We start from the raw sequence: 22,304 nt of genomic DNA on the forward strand, positions 1-22,304 counted from the left end.
GGAATGAGGAGTCCCAGCCCCACACGAGGACCGACAGACCAGTGTTCCAGTCCCAGGAAGACAAGTCTCCAAAACTTCTGGCTGCAAAAATCAGCAAGGATTGAGTCTGTGAAAGAAACTGCTACCTAAGCAGTTCCCCTTCAAGAACTAACACATGGACTCACCTACCCAGACTCACTCCCTCTGAGCTCCAGCACCAGGTAGTAGCTCGAAAGGCACTAATGGTATACAGGTCTGGTATCAAGGCAAGCAAAGGCCATTGCACCTTTTCTAAACCCTTGCCCCACAGAGCTGGCAAGCTGGTACCGTACCCGAGGCTCCATCAATCTGGCTACCACTCACTGACCCACCTTGGAGATCCCGAGACTCCGCCCCACCCAACTCACAGCCTACCCAAGCTATTTTTCTGAATGAGCTGGATTTGGCTCATGCTTCACAACTTCCTAAACCCTGTCAAACAAGCAACAGCAGGCCTCCGTGAGCCCCAGGTCTGGCACTAGCAGCAGCCAGCCTAGTTTCACAGCCTGGCTTCACCTGGGAACTTCCAAGCCCAGCACAAGAAGCAGCCATCTCAGATTGTTTTATACCCCAGGAAGGGTGGCCCCAGGCAGAACACAGGTGGGGGCTGAGCTTGGCCTGCACCACCAGTGAAACCCCAGAGCCTGCAGACCCAGGGAACAGCTACAGACCATGTTGGAGCACCACCACCCTGACCCTGCACCGCTGATCCTCCACAGAAGGTGGAAGTTGGGGCTAAGTGGTCACAGCCAGTCCTTGTAGCCAGCTGGCCCGGTTAAATCCCTCCCATTGACCTGCCATCAGCAACCAAGGCTAAACTACAAGAGGATGGTGTACTCACTCATACCTCAAGTACCCAGCTTGGGTGATACAGTAAGCTATGCCGCTGGACCCTACAGGATGCCTATTACATTAGGCCATACTACCAAGACATGGAGTCAAAGCAGCTCTACCTAATACATGGAAACAAACAGAGGGAGGCTGCCAAATGAGGACACAAAGAAACATGGCCCGGATGAACAGGTCAAAATTCCAGAAAAGAGCTAAATGAAATGGAGATAAGCAATCTATCAGATGCAGAGTTCAAAACACAAGTTATAAGGATGCTCAAGGATCTCAGTGAGGACCTCAACAGAGTAAGAAATATCCACTCACAAGTCAAAGATACACTAATTGAAATAAAGAACAATTTACAGGGAAAACAAAAGTAGAGCGGATAAAGCCAACAATCCAATCAATGATTTGGAACACAAGGGAGCAAAAACTAACCAATCAGAACAACAAGAAAATGGAGACAGTATAAGAAGCCTCTGGGACAACTTCAAGAGGTCCAACTTCCACATCATAGGGGTACCAGGAGGAGAATAGAAAGAGCAAGAAATTAGAAATCTATTTGAAAATATAGTGAACAAAAAAAATCCCTAATTTAGTGAAGGAAATAGACATGAAAGTCCAGGAAGCAGAGAGTCCAAAACAAGATGGATGCAAAGTGGCAAACCTATTCCATGACACGTCATAATTAAAATGCTAAAGGCTAAAGATAAAAAGAGAATCTTAACAGCAGCAAGACAAAAGCAGAGAGTTCCCTACAATGAAGTTCCTATAAGGCTATCAGCTGATTTCTCAAAAGAAACATTGCAGGCTACAAGGGATTTGCAAGAAGCAGGGACCTAAAGCCAAGACTGCTCTACCCAGCGAAGATATCAATTAGAATGGAAGGGCAGACAAAGAGCTGTCCAGACAACAAAAAACTAAAGGAGTTCATCATCACCAAAATATTATCATGTGAAATGTTAACAAGACTTACTTAAGAAAGAGATCAAAACTATGAACAATAACATGGCAATAAATATGTATCTACCGACAATTCAATCTAAAAAACAAACTGAGCAACCAAAAACAGAGACAGAATTATGGATACAGAGAAGGTTTTGGTGGCTGTCAGATGGGAGGGTGTGGGGGAATGGGTGAAGAGGTGAGGGGAGTTAAGAGTAAATTAAAGTACAAATAGGTAGTTACAGAAGAGCTGTGGGGGATGTAAAGTACAGTATAGGAAGGAAATGGAGAAGTCAAAGAACTTATACAAATGATCCAGAGACATGAACAATGGTGGGGGGATTGCCTGAGGGAGTAGGGGGTCACTGGGTAGAGGGGGGGAAGGGGGAAAAATCAGGACAACTGTAATAGCATAATCCATACAATATAATTTTAAAATATTATAATGGTTAAAAGGTAAGACTTTTTAACCTGATTTTATGTCCCAGCTTTGCCACTTACCTATAGGACCTTGGGTAAGTGCCCTAGATGATTGTTAACTACCGAACAGGACTGGTTTGAGCATGAAATGAGGGCAAAGGTAGTGTTCTGCCAAGTCCTGGCACACGGACACCATCTGATAGGTATTAATTATAATTATTACCAATACCTTGTAACTAGTTTCCTCCCAACGTTTTGGGGGGAGAAAATGTAGGAAATTATCCAGTCCAGCACTTCCCCACGTTTTCCACACCGTGGCATATTCAGAAAGCACTTCTGTATAGCACCCTCAGATAACAGGAAGAAGCTGCTGGTGGCAGGAGACAATCAACTTTATGAGCTAAATAGTTAATATTTGGCACACCAAGCTAGACACACTCATTGTGAAATGCTGAACTAATAAATGACACACCTGCCTATTTGCTACATAATTTGGGAGATAAAGAGGAAGATTTTAAGGCCTATTCGGGAACAATTTTATTTTCTTTACCAATCTTCATTGGTTGCCAAGAGCGACAGCGTCAATAATTGAACTAACTTGTGAATAGCATTTTATTTTGTTGGGTCTTTCCTTCCTCAGTCACACAAACTTACGTTGCTTTCATAAAACCATAATTGGTGCTTAAATACACAAAAGAAAAAAGGGTAAATTTCTAAATCATGTTACAAGAAGGAAATACTCATTAAAGGATGGAAGGTGATTCTCAGGCAAGGAAAAATTAAGACCACAAACAAAGAATTTCTAAAACAACATTTAGGATTTGCTTATATATTAACTACCAAGGTCCCTGCATCTGAAGTGCAAATTGAGTCCTGATGAAATGGATATGGGCTGGATCACAAAGGTCATCGCAGGCCAGGCTTAGGGCTTTAGGGTTCACCCTGAAGGCCAAGGTGAACTGGGAAAGGACATTTAAAGAAAGGGAACAACACAGTCCAGTTAGATAATCAACTCTAGAGTTCTGTTTCCATTTAGCAAGTTGAAAGCCAGAAGAGAATAGCACTGTTCCTCAACATAAATATTAGAAAATCTACAAAATCGTATTTCTTTTTAGTTCATCAGAGAGCTGAGGTTGCAAGGCAACCAAGTGAACTGAATTCCAGACACTGAAAAGCTCCCCTAAGGAGACAACTGTTTCACAATAGACAAAAGCACAGGGTGAAGAGATGGCTTCCATAAATGTTCATAAGAAGAAAACTAGGTTTCTAACCAAATCTAAAAGGCTTGTAGCCAGGCGGTGAGGGACAAAAACCCTATGATCTCACCTTTAACTAGAAGCTAATCAACAAAAGGAAAAAGCAAGCAAAATATAACCAGAGTCATTGAAATTAAGAACAATCTAACAACAGGCAGAGGGGGGACGGGACATTAGGGAGAAGAGTTTTCAGGAACTACTACAAAGGTCACATGGACAAAACAAAGGGGGACAGTGGGAGCAAGGGAAGGAGGTGGGTGTGGCTGGGTTGTGGGGGAGCAGGGGGGAGAAAATGCAGACAGCTGTAACAGAACAACAATAAAGTAATTTAAATAAATGAACGAATGAATGAACAAATAAATGGCTTGGTAGGAGCTAACATGACATCAGAATCTATGTAAACCTGATAGAAATGAAGAGCCCATAACCACTCATCAGTTCTCTACAGGCATCCACTGGGTGCTCATGAGAAACCAGGAGGGTGGGAGGCTTAAAAGACCCTTCCTCACCAGTATGGGCATACAGGCCATGATGGGCTGTATGCCAGAATCATGGACCCTTTCCTCATTTGAGACAAAAGCCATCTGTCTAGGAGAAAGGCAAGAAATTCTCCCTGACACAATATCAGGGAAATGTCACTACTGCTACAGGAGGTAGAAGAAAAAGCCATCTGCTCCTGGGAATGGGGCAAAAACTCACTCTTACCAAGGACTTAGCACTGATAAAAGGCAAAGTTCAGCCGTCAGGGGAAGTGGAGTGGGAGTAATCAGGAAGTTCACCCTGAGGTAAAGGTATGTAAATCCTGCTTAATATTGAGATTAGAGCATGAGACCCAAGAAACCATTCTGTTCCAAACAGGAGCCCTACAATCAATGAATAACAAGAAAGAGCAATCTGCAACTGAAGGAGGGGAAAGGAATGAGAGGGAGGCATCCACAGCATCTCAGGGATGTAGGACCTGCAGAGGGTGGAAAAGGAACACTGAGAAAAACCCTTTTGCACACCAGGCCCCACACAAAGGACAACACAACCGCAACCCAGCACTCCAACAACCTGAAGTCCAGTGGTGCACTGAAATATCAATTGTTACAAGAAAACCAAAGTCAGCTCAACTCCAGACAAGACTGATGTAACTCCCGACACTAATGGACTGACAAAAGAGGCCTGACCACTTCAGAATATAAACACTGTTTACCTAGGTCTCTAGCATTCTTTTCTGTACAGTGTCCAAAATTCAACTTAAAAAATGAAAGATAGACAACATTCACGTGCAGATGAGGAATTTGGGCAGAGAGATGGAAACTATAAAAAATAATAGCAAATGGAGAAGTTAGAAATTAAAAGAATGATATCACAGATAAAGATTTCCTTCCACGGGCTTATCAGCAGACTGGATACAACAAAGGCCATGATCAGTAAACCTAAACTCTTCCTATATGTCTAATGCCAAAACCCATACTCTTTCCCTGACAAATAATCTGCATCTGGATTCTACAAGTTTTCTTTCTAGATTGTCTTCTCTGTGTTCTATGTGATTCCATCCAGTCTCATGGCTTCATGTGCTATCTACATGCTGACGAAATCCAAATTTCTATTTCCACCTAAACATCTCTCTCCTCCAGGCTTGACAATTCCATCTGGATGTCTAATAGTATCTCAGTATTAACATGGCCAAGACTGAATTCCTAGTTTCCCTTCACTCCCACCTGTCCCTAAACCTGTTCCTCTCCTTATTTAATAGCACTAGTATTCTGTTTAATTGCATTATTAAATACATCAAGTTGCTCATGCCAGAACCAAGAAGGCTATCTTTATTCTTTTCTTATTGTTGTTCAACTACAGTTGGCCCAATTTTCCCTCTGTTGATCCCTCCTGCCCCCTCAATCAGTCCCCACCCTGTTGTCCATGTGTCTGTTATTCATGTTCCTTGACTAGACCCCTCCCCCCCCCATCTCCCCACTTCCCCTCTGGTCACTGTCAGTGCGTACTTTATTTCCATGTCCCTGGCTCTATTTTGCTCATTTGTTCATTTTCCTCATTAGATGCTTCTTATAGGTGAGATCATATGGTATTTGTCTTTTACTGCCTGGCTTACTTCACTTACCAAAATGTTCTCCAGTCCCATCACATCTCACTCCCTACATCCAACATATCACTAAATCCTGATGTCCGCTAGTTGCATATAAGTTTCTTAACATCTCTGTGCCTCACTATCGTCAGTTATAAAGAGGGGAGAATAATACCAAAATACCAAAAAAGGCACACCCTACCTCCTAGGACTATTGTGAATTAAGGAGGAAATCAGTTAATATAATGTAAAAGTGAGTGCTTGGCATATTGATGTAATATATAAATGTTAAGTATTATTTTTATAATTATCTCTACTACTCTCATGCTAATATAAACTCTCACCAGCTTTTGCAGCAGCTATCTAACTGGTCTCCCTGATTCCACTTTTACCACGCTTCAGAGCTGTCTTTTTAAAACAGAATGTCTTCAGGGGGAAAAACAGATCAAGTCACTTCCTGACTCTGAACCCCTTCAAAGATTTCCCATTGCTCTGAGGACATGGACCAAGTCAGGCTTCTGCTCAACAACCACACATTTAGACACTTTTGGTTTATAAGCACCTCTTTACACATACAAATACCACAGAGAAGGCTCAATCAAATGATCAAACGGCAGTTCACACATCAGCATCAACTGATTTAATTAAGATTATACCTGACTGAGGTAAGCCTTAAGGCAATGAAGCCTACTGAAGGGAAGGTAGAAGATGGGTGTCTTTCTAAGAGGGTGGGTGTAACCAAAAATCAGAAAGAGAAAATGGGAGACAGAGAGATGATTGGGAGACTTCTACTTGCTTTGCAATTATATTAAGTGTACTCTGAGAAACAGATTTAATACTATGAATCATTTAGAATGCCTTGGTTCTTATGCTGAACAGCAATACTGAGTTTCTACCAACTGGTTTGAAAACTTCAAATCCTAACCACCCTAGTTCATCACACGGTCTTCCCCTCTGGGATGCAGAGACTGGAGGAAAAAAGAAGAAAAACAGAAAGACATTCTATGCTTGGCTTAGGTAACTCTCTGACTTTTTACCCTTCTTCCCATCATTCCTCTAAGATGCAGCACAATTTACTTATCACTGGGGCTATAGAGAACTTATGTCCAGAAATACCAGGTACTTAATAAATAATTCAGCAGTCATAACACTTGATAAAATTACAGGAAGTATCATTTTTATGAATTTATATGAAAGTCCTAAACCATTCTGGAATAATACTTTCACCTACTCGCTTCTCTTTCTGCTCCCCCCATCTTTTTCCCTTATTCTGGGCGAATTTGATTTGAATTATCTTTCATGTTTTAATCCATATTCACATAGAAATATTATTTCAAAATACCATGCAAAATCAACAAAATTGAAAAACCCTAGGGCAAACTAAGAAAAAAGAGACTCAAATACCTAAAACAAAGAGAAGAAATTACAACTGATGCCACGAAATAAAAAGGATAAGAGACAACAAACAACTGTATTCAGACAAGACAAACGGGACAACATAGAAGAAACAGAAAAATACGTGGAAACACAGTGCCCACCAAAACTGAATCATGAAGAAATAAAATATCTGAACAGATCCAACAGTAGTGGAGAAGATAAAAGCAAGAAGCAACAACCTCCCCCCTCAAAAAAGGCCAGAACCACATGATTTCATTGTAGAATTATACCTAGCAGTGAAAGAAGAAATGACACCAACCCTTCTAAAACTCTTCTGAAGAATGGAAGAAGAGGCAGTACTACTATATGTATTCTATGAACCCTAAAACCATTACCAGAAAAGCACACAAGGAAATACAACTACAGACGAATATCCTCAATAAATTTTGAAGCAAATGTCCTAAACAAAATACTGTCAAATCATTTCAACAGTACATTAAAATGATCATATGCCATGACCAAAATGGATTTACCCTTGGGATTCAGATACATGATGAGGTCTGTCTGGAAAAAGTCCAGCCATTGTTAACAAAACGAGAATGGTTTGTGTGACACTGATGTAACCTGGCAGCCAAGGAGAGTGAACTGGAATGCACATGTATGAACAATGATGACTCCACTGTACTAGTCAGTGGAGGAGATAGACGTTGAATGACCATGCAGCTGTCACAGTCAAAACATCTAAGCAAGTACAGCAATGAATCTGCATCAAATTTTGCATTAAGATTGAACATTCCTCCATGGAAACTATTCAAATGATCCAAAAGGCCACTGCTATGGGCAAATGGTGATTGGAAGCTGCATCATGACAATGTGCCTGCTCGCACATTACATCTCATGCAGAGTTTTTTGGTGAAACATCCAATCACACAGGTGACTTGGCCCCCTTACGGCTCAGATTTGGCACCCTGTGAATTCTGGCTTTTCCCAAAACTAAAATCACCTTTGAATGGGAAGAGATTCCACGCTGTCGGTGAGATACAGGAAAGTACGACGGGGCAGCTGATGGTGACTGGGAGAACTGTGTGAGGTCCCAAGGGGCCTGCTTTGAAGGGGACTGAGGCATACTGTCCTATATACAATGTTTCTTGTATCTTGTATTTTCTTCAGTAAATGTCCTATTTTTCATATTACATGCTAGATATCTTCTGGACAGACCACATACACACAAATGAAGAAAACCTATACGATCATCTCAACTGATTCAGAAAAAGCAATTAGTACAATTCAACACCCTTTTTATGATAAAAACACTCAATAACCTAGGAAGAGAAGGAAATGTTCCCAACATGGTAAAAGCCATATATGAAAAGCCTACAGCTAATATACTCAATGGGGAAATACTATTTTCTCCCAAAGCTTTTCCTCTAAGACCAGGAAAAAAAAGGTAGGATGTCTACTCCCAGCACTACTATTTAACATTGTACTGGAAATTCTAGCAAGAATAATTAGAATAACAAAAATAAATAAGAGGCATACAATACAAACTGGAAAAGAAGTAAAAACATCCTGGTTTGCAGATGGTATGTTATAGGTTAAAAACCCCTAAGAGTCCACAAAGAAAGTTAGAATTAGTAAACAAATTCAGCAAAGTTGCAGGATATCAAATCAGCACTCAAATATCCACCGCATTTTTTTCTTTTTAATATATTTTATTGATTATGCCATTACAGTTGTCCCATTGCCCCCTTCACTCCCCTCCACCCTGAACACCCCTCCTCCACCATTCCCCCCTTCAGCTCACGCCCATGTGTCACAAGTTCTTTAGATTCTGTATTTCCCATACTATTCTTGCCCTTCCACTGTCTATTTTCTACCTACCGTCTATGCTACTTATTTTTTGTACCTTCTCCCCCTTCTCCTCCTCCCACTCCCCTGTTGCTAACCCTCCATGTGATCTCCATTTCTATGGTTCTGCTCCCGATCTAGCTGTCCTCTTAGTTTGCTTTTGTTTTACGTGTGGTTGTTAAAAACTGTGAGTTTGCTGTCCTTTCACTGTTCATATTTTTTATCTTCTCTTTCTTAGATAAGTCCCTTTAACATTTCATGTAATAAGGGCCTGGTGATGATGAACTCCTTGAACTTGACCTATCTGAGAAGCACTTTATCTGCCCTTCCATTCTAAATGAGAGCTTAGCTGGATAGAGCAATCTTGGGTGTAGGTCTTTGGATTTCATGACTTGGAGTATTTCTTTCCAGCCCCTTCTTGCCTGTAAAGTCTCTTTTGAGAAATCAGCTGACAGTCTGATGGGAACTCCTTTGTAGGTGACTGTCCCCTTATCTCTTGCTGCTTCTAGAATTCTCTCCTTCATTTTAATCTTGGCTAATGTAATTATGATGTGCCTTGGTGTGTTCCTTCTTGGGTCCAACTTCTTTGGGACTCTCTGAGCTTCCTGGATTTCCTGGAAGTCTATTTCCTTTGCCAGATTGGGGAAGTTCTCCTTTGTTATTTGTTCAAATAAGTTTTCCACTCGTGGCTGTTCCTCTTCCCCTTCTGGTACCCCTATAATTCAGATGTTGGAACGGTTAAAGATGTCCTGGAGGTTCCTAAGCCTCTCATTTTTTTTAATTCTTCTTTCTTCATTCTTTTCTGTTTGGTCATTTTTTTTCTTCCTTCTGGTCCACTCCCTTAATTTGAGTCCCAGTTTCCTTCCCATCACTATTGCTTTCCTGTGCATTTCCCTTCATTTCAATTAGTTTAGCCTTCATTTGTTCCTCTAATTTGTGACTAAAATCAACCAGTTCTATGAGCATCCTGATCACAGATAAGTTGGCTATCTCTTGGTCGCTTAGAAGTATTGGCTCTAAGGCTTTGAGCTGTTCTTCTTGAGCCATAATGTTTTGGTCTGTTCGTGCCTGTTACATATGAGGGGCAGAGCCTTAGATGTTCACCAGAGTGGGGCAACCCAAGTCGCTTGGTTGTGATGCTGTTTGTGGGGGTGGGGTCAGAGAGGGGCAATGGCATTTGTTCCACTCTCTCTCAGATTTTAGTCCCCTCTGCTGCTTCCCCCAAGCAAACCAGGCCCTCCCCCCTGGGTGCTGGCTCCTGAGCGTGTGGGCCTGTGCACCCTCCAGGACCCTGTGGGTCTTTCCAACAAACTCTCTGTGAGCCTGGGAGCTTCTCCCAGCACCTTGACCCTGAAAGTTTTTCCAATTGGTGCTTTTAGGCTTTAATTCCTGGTGCTGGGGCCCTGGTTTGCACAGTCTGTGTCACTGCTCGCTCCTTCACCTGGTTTATTTGCGCGTGAAAGTGTGACCTGGGTCAGCCAGCCACCCTGTGCCCTCACTGGGTTTGCCCGTGTCCACCCCACACCTGGGATCTGCCAACCGCTGCCTGCGCTCCTGGGTTGGTCTGGCCACTTCTTCCTGCCCTACTGGCTCTGCCAGCCACTGACTCCACCCCTCTTACCGGTCTGGCTGAATGGTTCGTTGTTGTCGGACTTCTGTACAGTTCAATTTTCTGTGTTTTGGCTGTGTTTTTGTTACTAAAACTTTGTTGTCTTTAAATTGGGTTGTGTGAGGAGGCACAGTGTTTCCACCTACGCCTCCATCTTGGCAGGAAGCCCTCAATTGCATTTTATATACTAACAATGACCAATCCCTAAAGAAAATTAAGAAAACCCATTTACAAAAAAAACCCATTTACCGTCAAAAGGAACAGAACACTTAGGAATAAACTTAACCAAAACAGGTAAAGACTTGTACATTGAAAACTACAAAGCATTGCTATAAGAAATAAAAGATAACATAAATACATGGAAAGATATTTCATGCTTGTGTATTAAAACACCTAATATAAAGATGCCTATAATATCCAAAGCAATCCACAATGGAATTCCTATGAAAATGGCATTTTCATAGGAACTGCATTAGTTCCATGGCATTTTTTTTGCAGAAATAGAAAAAAAATCCTAATATTCATATGAAATTTCAAGGGACAATGCCCCCATCCCCAAATAGCCAAAACATTAAAAAAAAAACTTGGTTGCCTCACACTCCCAAATTTCAAAGCATACTATTAAGAACAGTAATTAAGATGGTGGTTCTGGCCCGGTCTGGTGTAGCTCAGTGGATTGAGTGCAGGCCTGCGAACCACACAACCACGGTTCGATTCCCAGTCAGGGCACATGCCTGGGTTGCAGGCCAGTTCCCAGCAGGGGACTCAGCAGAGGTAACCATACATTGATATTTCTCTCCTTCTCTCCTTCTCTTCCCCTCTAAAGATAAATAAATAAAATCTTTAAAAAAAAGATGGTGGTTCTGGTGTAAAGACAGATATACAGACCAATGAATAGACACCTGAATAAAACCTTGCATATATGGCCAAATGATTTGCAGCAAGGGTGTGAACATTATGCAATAGGCAAAGGACAGTCTCTCTTTAACAAATATTGCTGGAAAAACTGGATATCTCCATGGACAAAAATGAAATTGGACTATTACCTTATACCGTATACAAAAATTACCCCCAAATAAGTTGAACAACTAAATGTGAGATTTCAACCTATCAGACTCCTAGAAGAACATGAGGGAACAGATTCAGGACATTGGATTTAATGATGATTTCTTGGATAGAACACCAAAAGCACAGGAAAACATCAATGTTAGAAATGCAAATACATCGAACTTAAAAATCTCTTACCAAAGGACACTATCAACAAATTAAAAGGACAACCTATGAAATGGGAGAACATATTTGCAAATCATCTGTCTGATAAAGGGTTAATAGTCAGAATATATAAGGAGCTTCTATAACTCAACAACAAGCAGCCAGATTAACAATGGGCACGTGGCCCTGGCTGGTGTATGGCCCTGGCTGGTGTGCCTCACTGGATTGAGTGCCAGCTTGCAAATAAAAGGGTCAACGGTTTGACTGCCAGGCAGGGCACATGCCTGGGTTGTGGGCCAGGCCCCCAGTAGGGGGCACACAAGAGGCACCCCCTGCTGTTTCGCTTCTTCTTTTTCTCTCTCCCTTCCCCTCTCTAAAATGAATATAAAAACGGATATAAATAAAATGTTTTAAAAAATGGGCTAAGGACTCGAATAGAAACTTCTCCAAAGACAACAAATGGCCAATAAGCACATGAAAAGATGCTCAATATCACTCATCATTAGGGAAATGCAAATTAAACCCAAAATGAGATACCCTCTAACACCCATTAGAAGGGTCACTATCAAAAAAGAAAATAACAATTGTTGGAAATGATATCGAGAAGTCGAAACCCTATGCACTCTAGGTGCAAACATACAATTGTACATCTATTATGAAAAATTGTATGGAAGCACCTCAAAAAAATTAAAAATAGAATTACCATATGATCCAAAAATTCTACTTCTGGGTAAATATGTAACCTAATTTAGAGCAGGATATGTTTTTTAAAAATATTTATTAAAATTTTTTCAATTAGTTTATTTTCAGTATTACTTTGTATTAGTTTCAGGTGTACAGCACAGTGGTTAGACAATTACATACTTTACAAAGCATTCCTCCAGTATTTCCAGTATATACCTGGCACCATACAGTTATTACAATATTAATGACTATATTCCCTATGCCGTACATTACATCCCTGTGACTATTTTGTAAATATCAATTCGTGCTTCTTAATTCCATCACCTCTTTTATCCAGTCCCCCAATGTCCATCCTCTCTGGTAACCACCAGTAAGTACACTCTCTATGTCTGTGAGGAGTCTGTTTCAATATTATTTATTCATTTATATTGTTCTTCCAATTCCATATGGAAGTGAAATCATAGGTATTTGTCTTCCCTGACTTTTTGCACTGAGCATAATACCCTCCATCTTGGTCTAGGTCTAGGTCTACCCATGCTGTTGCAAATATAAGATTTTGTTCTTTTCTATATCTGAGTAGTACTCCATTATATATATGTACTACTGTTGTTTTTTATCTACTGGTCTACTGATGGACATTTGGCTTGCTTCCAAATGGCTATTGTAAATAATGCTGCAATGAACATAGGAGTACATATATTCTTTCAAATTAGTGTTTTAAGTTTCTTTGGATACATACCCAGAAGTGGAGTCACTGAGTCATAAGGCAGCTCCATTTTCAATTTCTTGAGGAAAAGTTATACTGTTTTTCATGCTAGATGCACCAATCTGCATTCCCACCAAGACTGTGGGAGAGTTTCCTTTTCTCCACATCCTCACCAGCACTTGTTGTTTGCTGATTTACTGATGATAGCCATTCTAACAGGTGTGAGGTGATATCTTACTGTGTACCACAACTTTCTTATCCACTCGTCTATTGATGGGCACTTGGGTTGCTTCCATATCTTGTCAAAGCAGGATCTTGAAGAGTTACTTATACATGTGTGTTCATAACAGCATTACTCACATAGCCAAGAGGTGGAAGCAACCCAACTGCCCATCAATAAATGAATGGATAAGGGAAATGTGCTATTCGCATACAATAAAAAATTATGTAGCCTTAAAGAGAAGAAACGCCTATCATATGCTATCCTGTGGATGAAGCCTGAAGACCTTATGCTAAGTAAAATAAGCCAAAAATGCCACTTAGAATTGAAGGGCAGATACAGAATTTCTAAGATAAGAAAAAAGTAAAGGAGCTCATCATCACCAAACCATTATTATATAAAATGTTAAAGGGACTTATTTAAGAAAAAGAAGATGAAAACTATAAACAATAAAATGGCAATAAATACATCTCTATCAACAACTGAATCTAAAAAACTAAGCAAACAAGAAGAACAAAGTCAGAAGCATGGATATGAAGAACATTTTCATGGTTGCCAGATGGGATGAGGGTGTGGGGGAGTAGGTAAAGAGGTGAGGGGATTAAGAAGTACAAGTAGGTAGTTATAGAACAGCCATGGGGATGTAAGGTACAGCACAGGAAATAGAGTAGTCAAAGAACTTATACGAACAATGGTGTGGGGATTGCCTGAGGGAGTTGGGGGTGCTGGGTGGAGGGGGGCAAAGGGGGAGAAATTGGGACAACTGTAATTGCATAGTCAATAAAGTATAATTTAAAAAATAAAAATACTAGCCCTGGCTGGCGTAGCTCAGTGGATTGAGCGCGGGCCTGCGAACCAGACGATCGCGGTTCAATTCCCAGTCAGGGCACATGCCTGGGTTGCAGGCCGGTTCCTTGCAGGCTAACTACCAGCAGGGGAAGCACAAAAGGCAACCATACATTGATGTTTCTCTCCCTCTCTCCTTCCCCTCTAAATAAATAAATAAAATCTTTAAAAAAATAAAATAAAATAAAAATAAAAATAAAAATGCTAAAATAAAACTGTTGGAAGCAAAAGTATTATTTTATGTAGACAACTTTGAAGTCTTACAAGAATCTTAGGTAATAATAAACATTGATTAGTTCCAATAAAACTAAAATGCCTGAGATAGTAAAAAATAACAACTTTGGAACTCTAATGCATTGCTGGTGGAACATAAAATGGTAAGCTGCTATGGAAAACAATTTGTAGTTCATGAAAAAGTTAAACATAGAATTACTGTTATCACCAAGCAATTTTACTTCTAGGTATATAACCAAAAGAATTAAGAACAGGTGTTCAAACAAAAACTTATATATGAAATACTCACACCAGCAATATTCCTAATAGCCAACAGATGAAAAAAAAGCCAAATTTCCAAGAACTGGTAAATGGATAAACAAACTGTGGTATAGTCATACAATGTAATGTTATTCAGCTGTAAAAACTAATGAAGAACTAATACATGCTACAATATGAATGACTCTCAGGAACATTAAATTAAATGAGAAGGCAGCCAAAAAAGGCCGCTGAGGGTATGATTTCTTTTATATCTAAAATAGGTAAATCCATAGAGACAGAAAGAAGATTAGTGGTTGCCAGCCCCCGGGGGAGGGAAGAATGTGGCATGACTGCTTAACAGCTTATTGGGGTTTTGGGGGGTAATGGAAATGCTCTGGAAGTAGACAGTGTTGATGGGCACAACACTGAGAATGTACTGAATGCCACTGAATTAACTGTTCATTTTTAAAAGGTGTGTTTCCACCACAATAAGAAAGAATGGGCTACAGAAATTAATACCTTGATTTTTTCACTCTCTTTTCTAACTCGCTTTGCATTTTCAATAATATAAACAGTTTTCTTGTTGACTTCATTGTCAGCTCTGTGTCTCAGCCAATCCTCATATCCCTAGAAGGATAAAAAAGAAACACAAAACCCTATGTCAAGCTCACACAATAAAGTTATTAATTTCTATAATCCCCTACATGAGCTGCCAGCAGGTATTTACAATTACAGTATTTATTTCAATTCATGATGCTAAAGAGACAACACTGTACATTTTTACAGAATAAATAAGATAGGCTTTCAAAATAACCCTTAAGTAAATACCTTTATTGTATTAAAAGATTCCTTCATTCTATATTTTAACTATTAATGAAAACAGGCATTAGAGCCTTAATATTCTTCAACTGTGAAGGACAATGATCCATTCTTCTAATTTTACTCTTATTCAAGGTAATGTTAATTGTTTCCACTTTTGAATTAAGAGAATTTTTTCTGGATGGTATTTTCTTACACACTTAACGACAAATATTATTACACATATATTTTGCCATGTGTAATGCACTCCTGTGCATAATGTGGAGCCATGTTTTTGTATGCATTATATGCAGGACTATTATATGCCCATTATTATACCCATGGTATGTAATCATTATACCCATGTATATGCCCTGGCTGGTGTGGCTCAGTGGATTGAGCACCAACCTGAGAACCAAAGGGTTGCTGGTTCAATTCCCAGTCAGGGCACATGCCTGGGTTGTGGGCCAGGTCAGGTCCCCAGTAGGGGGTGTGCGAGAGGGAACCACACATTGATGTTTCTCTTTTTCCCTTCCCCTCTGTCTAAAATAAATAAATAAAATCTTAAAAAAAAAACAAAGCATGTATAATCATCATTTTCAGTGCATCCTTATAATTTGGGCATAAAAGTACACATTATACAAGGCAAAATATGGCATTCTTCTGCAGTCAACTACTGGAACGATTATCTCGGAGGAAAGTAAATTGTCCCAGGGACAGAATAGAAAAGGCAAGCTAGGATTATTTTGGCAGAGAATCTACAATTTGTTTTAAAGATCAACAGTGAAACTTCTACACTGACTTAGTGATAGAAGAAAATAAATTGCTGTTCATTTTTTAGAATTAAAGGTAATCAGGGGAAAGTCTAATGGCCCATTTTTCTTTGGGCTTTTGTCTGAAGTATATTTAAGGAAAAAGAACCAAGGAAGGAGGATATTCATTTGTTTTGAAACAACCTCCTCTCCTTGTTTTTATATCACTTTCCTTCGTTTCTTTATAATATGTCTGTACCTTTTCAGATATAACTGTTTAAAGAATCCTTTGATCGCTTCCCCCCTTTTTTCTCAATTTCTATATTCATTCCTATTCTGTCACTCTTTATGACAAGGCAAGGCTACCACTTCAGTGAGAAAAGAAAGACCCTAACACGAATTAGTACTGAGAATCAAATGAATCAGTAAGAGCTTTTGAAATCATACAAGCAATTTTGTGGAGTAGCAATTGTATGATATTAAAGAAAATAATCCTGACAGCCTAAGGGAAAGAACATTCATTCCAAAAGTCTTCATTTAGCAACTAAGAACTCGATAAAATATTCTTGTAGTTTCTGTTAGGAAGACAGAAGACCAGATAACCCCAAGAGGAAAGGAAACTTTGTTCTCAATACTGCTAAGGAGACCTTTATTTGGAAGTTGAGACACTGTTAAAAGCACTTTGATAAGTACTGTCTAAAAGGTACCATCATATAATATGCTCAAAATATTTCAAAGACACTGTAACCATGCAGGAATTTCATTTCTTTAGCATAACCTTTTTTTCCCCTTCCTTTTCTTTTGATTAAAACTGACCTCATCTGGCACCCTGTCTCACCTGCCTCCTCTTCCATGACCACTCCCTTAAGCATTAAGCCCTCAGGACAATGAGGTTCTGATCAGCATCAAATTTCCTCAGGAACAAAGCATCAGGTCTGTTGACCACAGAGACAGTTTTGGTCAAACCAGGGATAACATCTAGGCCTTGGCTGTGTTTCAGCTCCAGGCCCAGAAACGCAGCAAAACCAGACCATGCGATGCCACGGCTGGACCAGCCATGCGGATAATATACCCCTACGCTAGTGCTGACCACTCAGTAGAGGTTGCAACCCTGACTCCCTTCGTCCTCATGACAAATGTTATCTCCCTGATATAACCCGTCCCCTGGAAGCCATGGGGGAGCGAGGTCTTTGACCATTAGCTCACCTATGACTCTGGGCATGGGCTACTATCTAAAAAGAAACCCTTACCTTTCTTGCTGCAGGCAGGCAAATAGATACCTTCAGCGTCTTTAGTCCCTTAATAACATCAGCATTACAAACTGGCAGTTGTCAGCTTTGATAAGAAACAATAAAAGTCTCCTCTACCCACCATCCCCTTCGGCATCCTCCGGAAAGTCAAAAAAGTTAAAGTATTTATGCTCTTGAGTTCTCTGCTATAGACAAACAAAAAAACAAAAAAAGCCCACTAGAATAGAAATTTTTGTGACAGACATACCACAATGAAAAAATTAATGCACATTAAAAATTTGCCTCCCATTTCCTAACTAAGCTATACCTTCCACCTAGTCTTTTTTTTTCAAGTTACATTGCCACACACAAATATTGAGAAGAAAAGGAGCAAGAAAACTGAGCATGTACTTTACAATCATTTTAACAGGTTTTCAACAGGAACCAAATATAAGTTAAATCCATCAGAGACAATGCCCACTCTATACACATTTGAAAAAAAAGAACTTTGACAATGAAATTTAAACCAGACAGGAATAAAATACAAGCAAACTGTAAATAAGAAATTTACCTGCTTGATGGCTGTAACAGCTATAACAAAGAAAAGTGGAAGTCCACTGGTAACTGGGCTAGTTGGTGTGTCTACTGTGACCTAAGTAGAGACATTAAATTGAAAGTAAAATGAAAATAAGCTAATAACTTACATGTAGCACTTACTTGCTGCAGAAATTTCAGCCAGAATGCAGACAAAACACATTCTGGTAGCAGGATGAATGTTAACTTTCATTAAAACAAAAGCAATCCACATAGCAGTTAGTTTAAGAAAATTGTTCTAAATCAGGTTGGGTTTTCTTTTTTTTTTTAATATTTTTTATTTATTTATCTTTAGAGAGTAAGGGAAGGAGAGAGGAAGAGAAACATCAATGTATGGTTGCTTCTCGTGCATCCCCTGCTGGGAACTGGCCCCTGCCAGGAACTGGCCTGCAACCCAGACATGTGCCCTGACTGGGAATCGAACCGCGATCGTCTGGATCGCAGGCCCGTGCTCAATCCACTGAGCTACACCAGCCAGGGCTCAGGTTGGGTTTTCATCCCAGCATGGATTAACCCTTTTACTGAAATACACCCATTCATTTACCACCTACTTTTTGAGCAACACTCTGTCAGCCCCTGCGCTATTATCAGCCAGGCTCTAGAGATGCTGCTTTAAACAGATGGAGAAAATTCCCTGACCTCATGTAGCTGGCGGCTTAAAGGGAAAACGGGGCACTAAACAAATGATTCATTGAGATCTGGAGAATAAACATAAATTAACTGGATGAAAGGGGGTTTGCTTTCCAGAAACAGTAAACAGTGTATACAACGTCCCTGCAGCGGGAGGGAGTGTGGCACAGGTTAAAGAAATAAAGGAAGCCAGTAGCAAAACAGTGTGGTGTGAGATGGGGCTAGAGAGGGAGAGGGGCCAGACCAAGCAGACTCACTACAGTGGCATTCATACTTTTTTAAAAGTTATTAATTTGGTAGTTAATTTATTTATTTATTGACAAAGGGGAGGAGAGAGAGAGGGAGAGAAACATCAGTGTGTGGTTGCCTCTTATGTGTCCCCTCCTGGGGATGTGGCCTGCAACCCAGGCATGTGCCCTGACTGGGAATTGAACCACCGATCCTTTGGTTCTCAGTCCAGTGCTCAATCCACTGAGCCACACCAGCCAGGGCTAGAATTCATTCTTCATCCCACCAACAGTGGAAAACAACTGAAGCTTCTACGCAGGGAGAGGTCACATGAAGAGAACTACATTTTGAAAAGATTCTCACTGCTTCGTGGAAAAGAAAACGAAAGAATGAGAGTGGAGGCAGGGAGTCTATTTAGGAGGCTACTGCTCCGATCTAAATAAAAGATGATGGCTTGGATGAGGGGAGTAGCAGCAGACACAGAAATATGTTCCAGAGATATTTAGGAAGCAAACGTGGCAGGAATGGTAAGGAATTTCTCATGAGGGGTGATTAAAGATGTCTTCCAAGCATCTGGTTAACATAGCTGGTGGGTGTTGTCATCAGTCACTGAAAATAGGAGAGAGTAAAAGAGAACTAGATTTCATTTGAGGGACAGAGGACCACGAGCTCCATCTGCCCTCACAATTCATTGAGTCTCATCTCTAACCCCCATCCAGTCCTGCCCCTGCCCCTGCTCCCCACACTATGTTGCAGACATAGGCTTTGACATGGCGCCAGACTAACAGTCTCTAATCCTTCAAGGCTTCGATCAGAAATCATCTACTCTTTGAAGCTTTTTCTAGCTCCTCTTGGGTAGAAAAAAATCACAACTTCCACCATATCCCCATAGCATTTTGCTCATGCTATTTTTATCACTTCTACTACATTAAATTAAGTGGATACGCAACTGTTTTTGGCTATACCCTAAATTCATTAGGGATAGAAAAGCTGTATCTTGATCTCCATTGCATCTGCTAAAGTCTTTGTCGTCTGAACTACTGAATGGCATTTAATAGGTGCTTGGTATATGCTCACTGAATTGAACTGAAATTGCTGCACACCAAGTGGAATGACTGTTCTGAATGTAATCCTCTGTGCAGTTTATTGTACACTGTTCTGTAAGACATCTTACCATGAATGGAGAGGAGCTCCTTTTCAAATAGCCTATCATTCAAGATTGAAATTGGCTCTTTCCCATATCACAACCCAGATTGGTTTGAAGAAGTAGGGCTAAATTCAATTATAGCACCATTTACTCAAAGACTTAAAGTGAATAAACAGAAGCACTTAACATCAACAAGGTATTTGAGCAATTGCACTGGGTGTTTCTCCTTCATTTCAAAAAAATGAAGTGAGAAAAAAAGTACTTTCAATGTAGTAAAATTTTCAGAAGACGATTTTGGTTTTAAGGGAATGCTTTTAATAGCTTACAGACTTAAAAATGGAAGATGCAATTTAAAACATCTAAATGCCAGGCTTTTCCCCTTAAAGTAAATGAATGAAGAGCAAAACTGATAATCAGGAAGATAAGTGATAAATTTTCAATTAGGCTGAAACTAGTGCTTAAAAAAGGAAACTAGTAATCTATTTTCAATTTAATATACACCATTGTGTTTAACAGTAGCCAATACATGTCCTTCTGGCATGAACAAAGATATAAAATCTATGCAAGCTTTTTAAAAAAAAAAGAGTCTCAACAAGTTTTCTAGTAAAAATGATACTTATAAAATAAAAATGAAATATATAAAATAATATCAATTTTAAAATATAATTAATATTACAACTCTAAAAAGTATTATTAGAGAAGAAGATGGCGGCAGAGTAGGACAGAGAGGATTCTGCTTCCTCCCATGCACAGGAGAAAAACCTGGCTGATCTGCGGAGGAACACAGCTAATAGCCAACAATGCCCCAGCATACAGGAAAATAAGAGTCCAGAAATTGTAGCGGACACTGAAAGACCAGGCAGTGACGAGACGGCTGCAGGTCAATAAGGTCCACACAACCAGTGCAGAGGCTGTAGGCCAAGGCTGGGGCCAACGCCACGCAGGATGCCAGGGTCCTGGGCCGGGTCTGCCATGGACTCTTTGGGAGCAGGGGGATGGCAACAAGGTCCCTGGGCTCTGGGTCATCAGCTCCCTCCCTACCCGGCTAGGCAAGGTTGGAAAAACACTGGGAGAGACTTGTTTACTTGAAGTGTCAGAGAGAGGAATGGACACCAGGAGGCAAACGGGGGTGGGGGTGGGGGGCTTGATCAACCATGGAGTCTGTGGGCCCTGGCTTGAAAGAATTGAGAGTCGCCCTTGCATTCCCCCTTAGCACTGAGAAAGGTTCGAACCCAAACCTGCGGGACCAGGGAAGCCTGACTGGTACGCGCACCCACGCACACGCACCTACACCCGAGCCCACGGCAATGACTCCCAGGAAAAGACTGCTCTGAAGAGGACCTGGATTCCCTGAGTGGGGTGCTGGGGAGAGGCATTGGTCTGGATCTTGGGAGAGTGCTCGTGAGACTCGCTGAGTACACTGAGAAGGAAGAAAGGCCACACAAATCGCTCCTCAGCCCGCTGCAGCCAGTGAAACCAGAAAAAACGGTTTGGCCAGCTGGAAACCAACAAGAGGTGGGTTTTTTTATTTTATTTTAATTTTTTTATAATTTTATTTAAGTAATCTTTTATTTTTAACTTTATTATTGTTTTATCTTTCAACACCTTTTTCCTCTCTTTCCTTCTTTCTTATTTTATTCCTTCTTCCTTTCTTTCCAAACTTACAGCTTTTTCCTCTCTTCTGCTGCCTTTCCCCCCCAACACAAGTGGGACAGAAAACTTGGAACTGTGAAAAGACCAGAGTTGGACCCAAAGAGGGGGAATGCCAACAGTAGAGACAGAGAGACAAACTTCACTTTGCTATAGCAGAGAAACTACAAGTTACTGCATATTTGTATTATTTTTTTCATTATTCTTACAGCTTTTATTTTAATAGTATCTTTGTGTTCCTCTTCTTTCTGTATAGTCTTCTTTGTCTTGGCTGGATATATTGTATCATTTGACAGGTTTCCCCTGTTCTCTCTTTCATAGTGTATTGCTAGTTTACTGTCCCTCTACCTGTGATCCATTAGCACACTATTGAAGGTCCAATACTTCCTATTCTTGGTATCTCATAGATTCTGTCATATGATTGTTGCTCTAATATTACTGTGAATAATAGCTGCTACATACTATTGTATATACTACACAACACTCCTCCCAGATCTTAGCCCACTTCACAGTTTCCTGAACTCTATTACTGTAGTGATTAACTCTATTCTCTCACACACCACACCTATTTACTATCCTTTACTCTCACCTTACCTCAGAATCTGACCTCCCACAACCTCACTGCTTTCTAGATCCAATTCACAATCCTTCCCTCCCCAACAAGAGCCTTATCTTCCTTCCATCCTTTCTAAAAAGTGGACCAAATGGAAACATATACCATGTTCATGGATTGGAAGAATTAACATCATCAAAATGTCCATA

The 22,304-nt window shown here is 40.4% G+C and overlaps 1 protein-coding gene across 7 annotated transcripts in view; it reads right to left on the reverse strand.

Annotated features, from left to right (window-relative positions):
* Positions 1-22,304, reverse strand: part of ATP11C (ATPase phospholipid transporting 11C (ATP11C blood group)) — a 192,585-nt gene that overhangs the window by 74,164 nt on the left and 96,117 nt on the right. For all 7 annotated transcript variants that reach the window (XM_037052626.1, XM_037052628.1, XM_037052627.1 and 4 more), the window contains 2 exons: positions 17,865-17,945; positions 15,034-15,141 (listed from right to left, as the gene is read on the reverse strand). In XM_037052626.1, the coding sequence (XP_036908521.1) occupies positions 15,034-15,141; positions 17,865-17,945 (189 nt within the window). The remainder of the gene's footprint in view (positions 1-15,033; positions 15,142-17,864; positions 17,946-22,304) is intronic.

This window comes from Sturnira hondurensis, unplaced genomic scaffold (assembly GCF_014824575.4).
Source record: "Sturnira hondurensis isolate 20B ecotype Veracruz unplaced genomic scaffold, ASM1482457v3 Scaffold0007487, whole genome shotgun sequence".
NCBI classification, from domain to species: Eukaryota; Metazoa; Chordata; class Mammalia; order Chiroptera; family Phyllostomidae; genus Sturnira; species Sturnira hondurensis.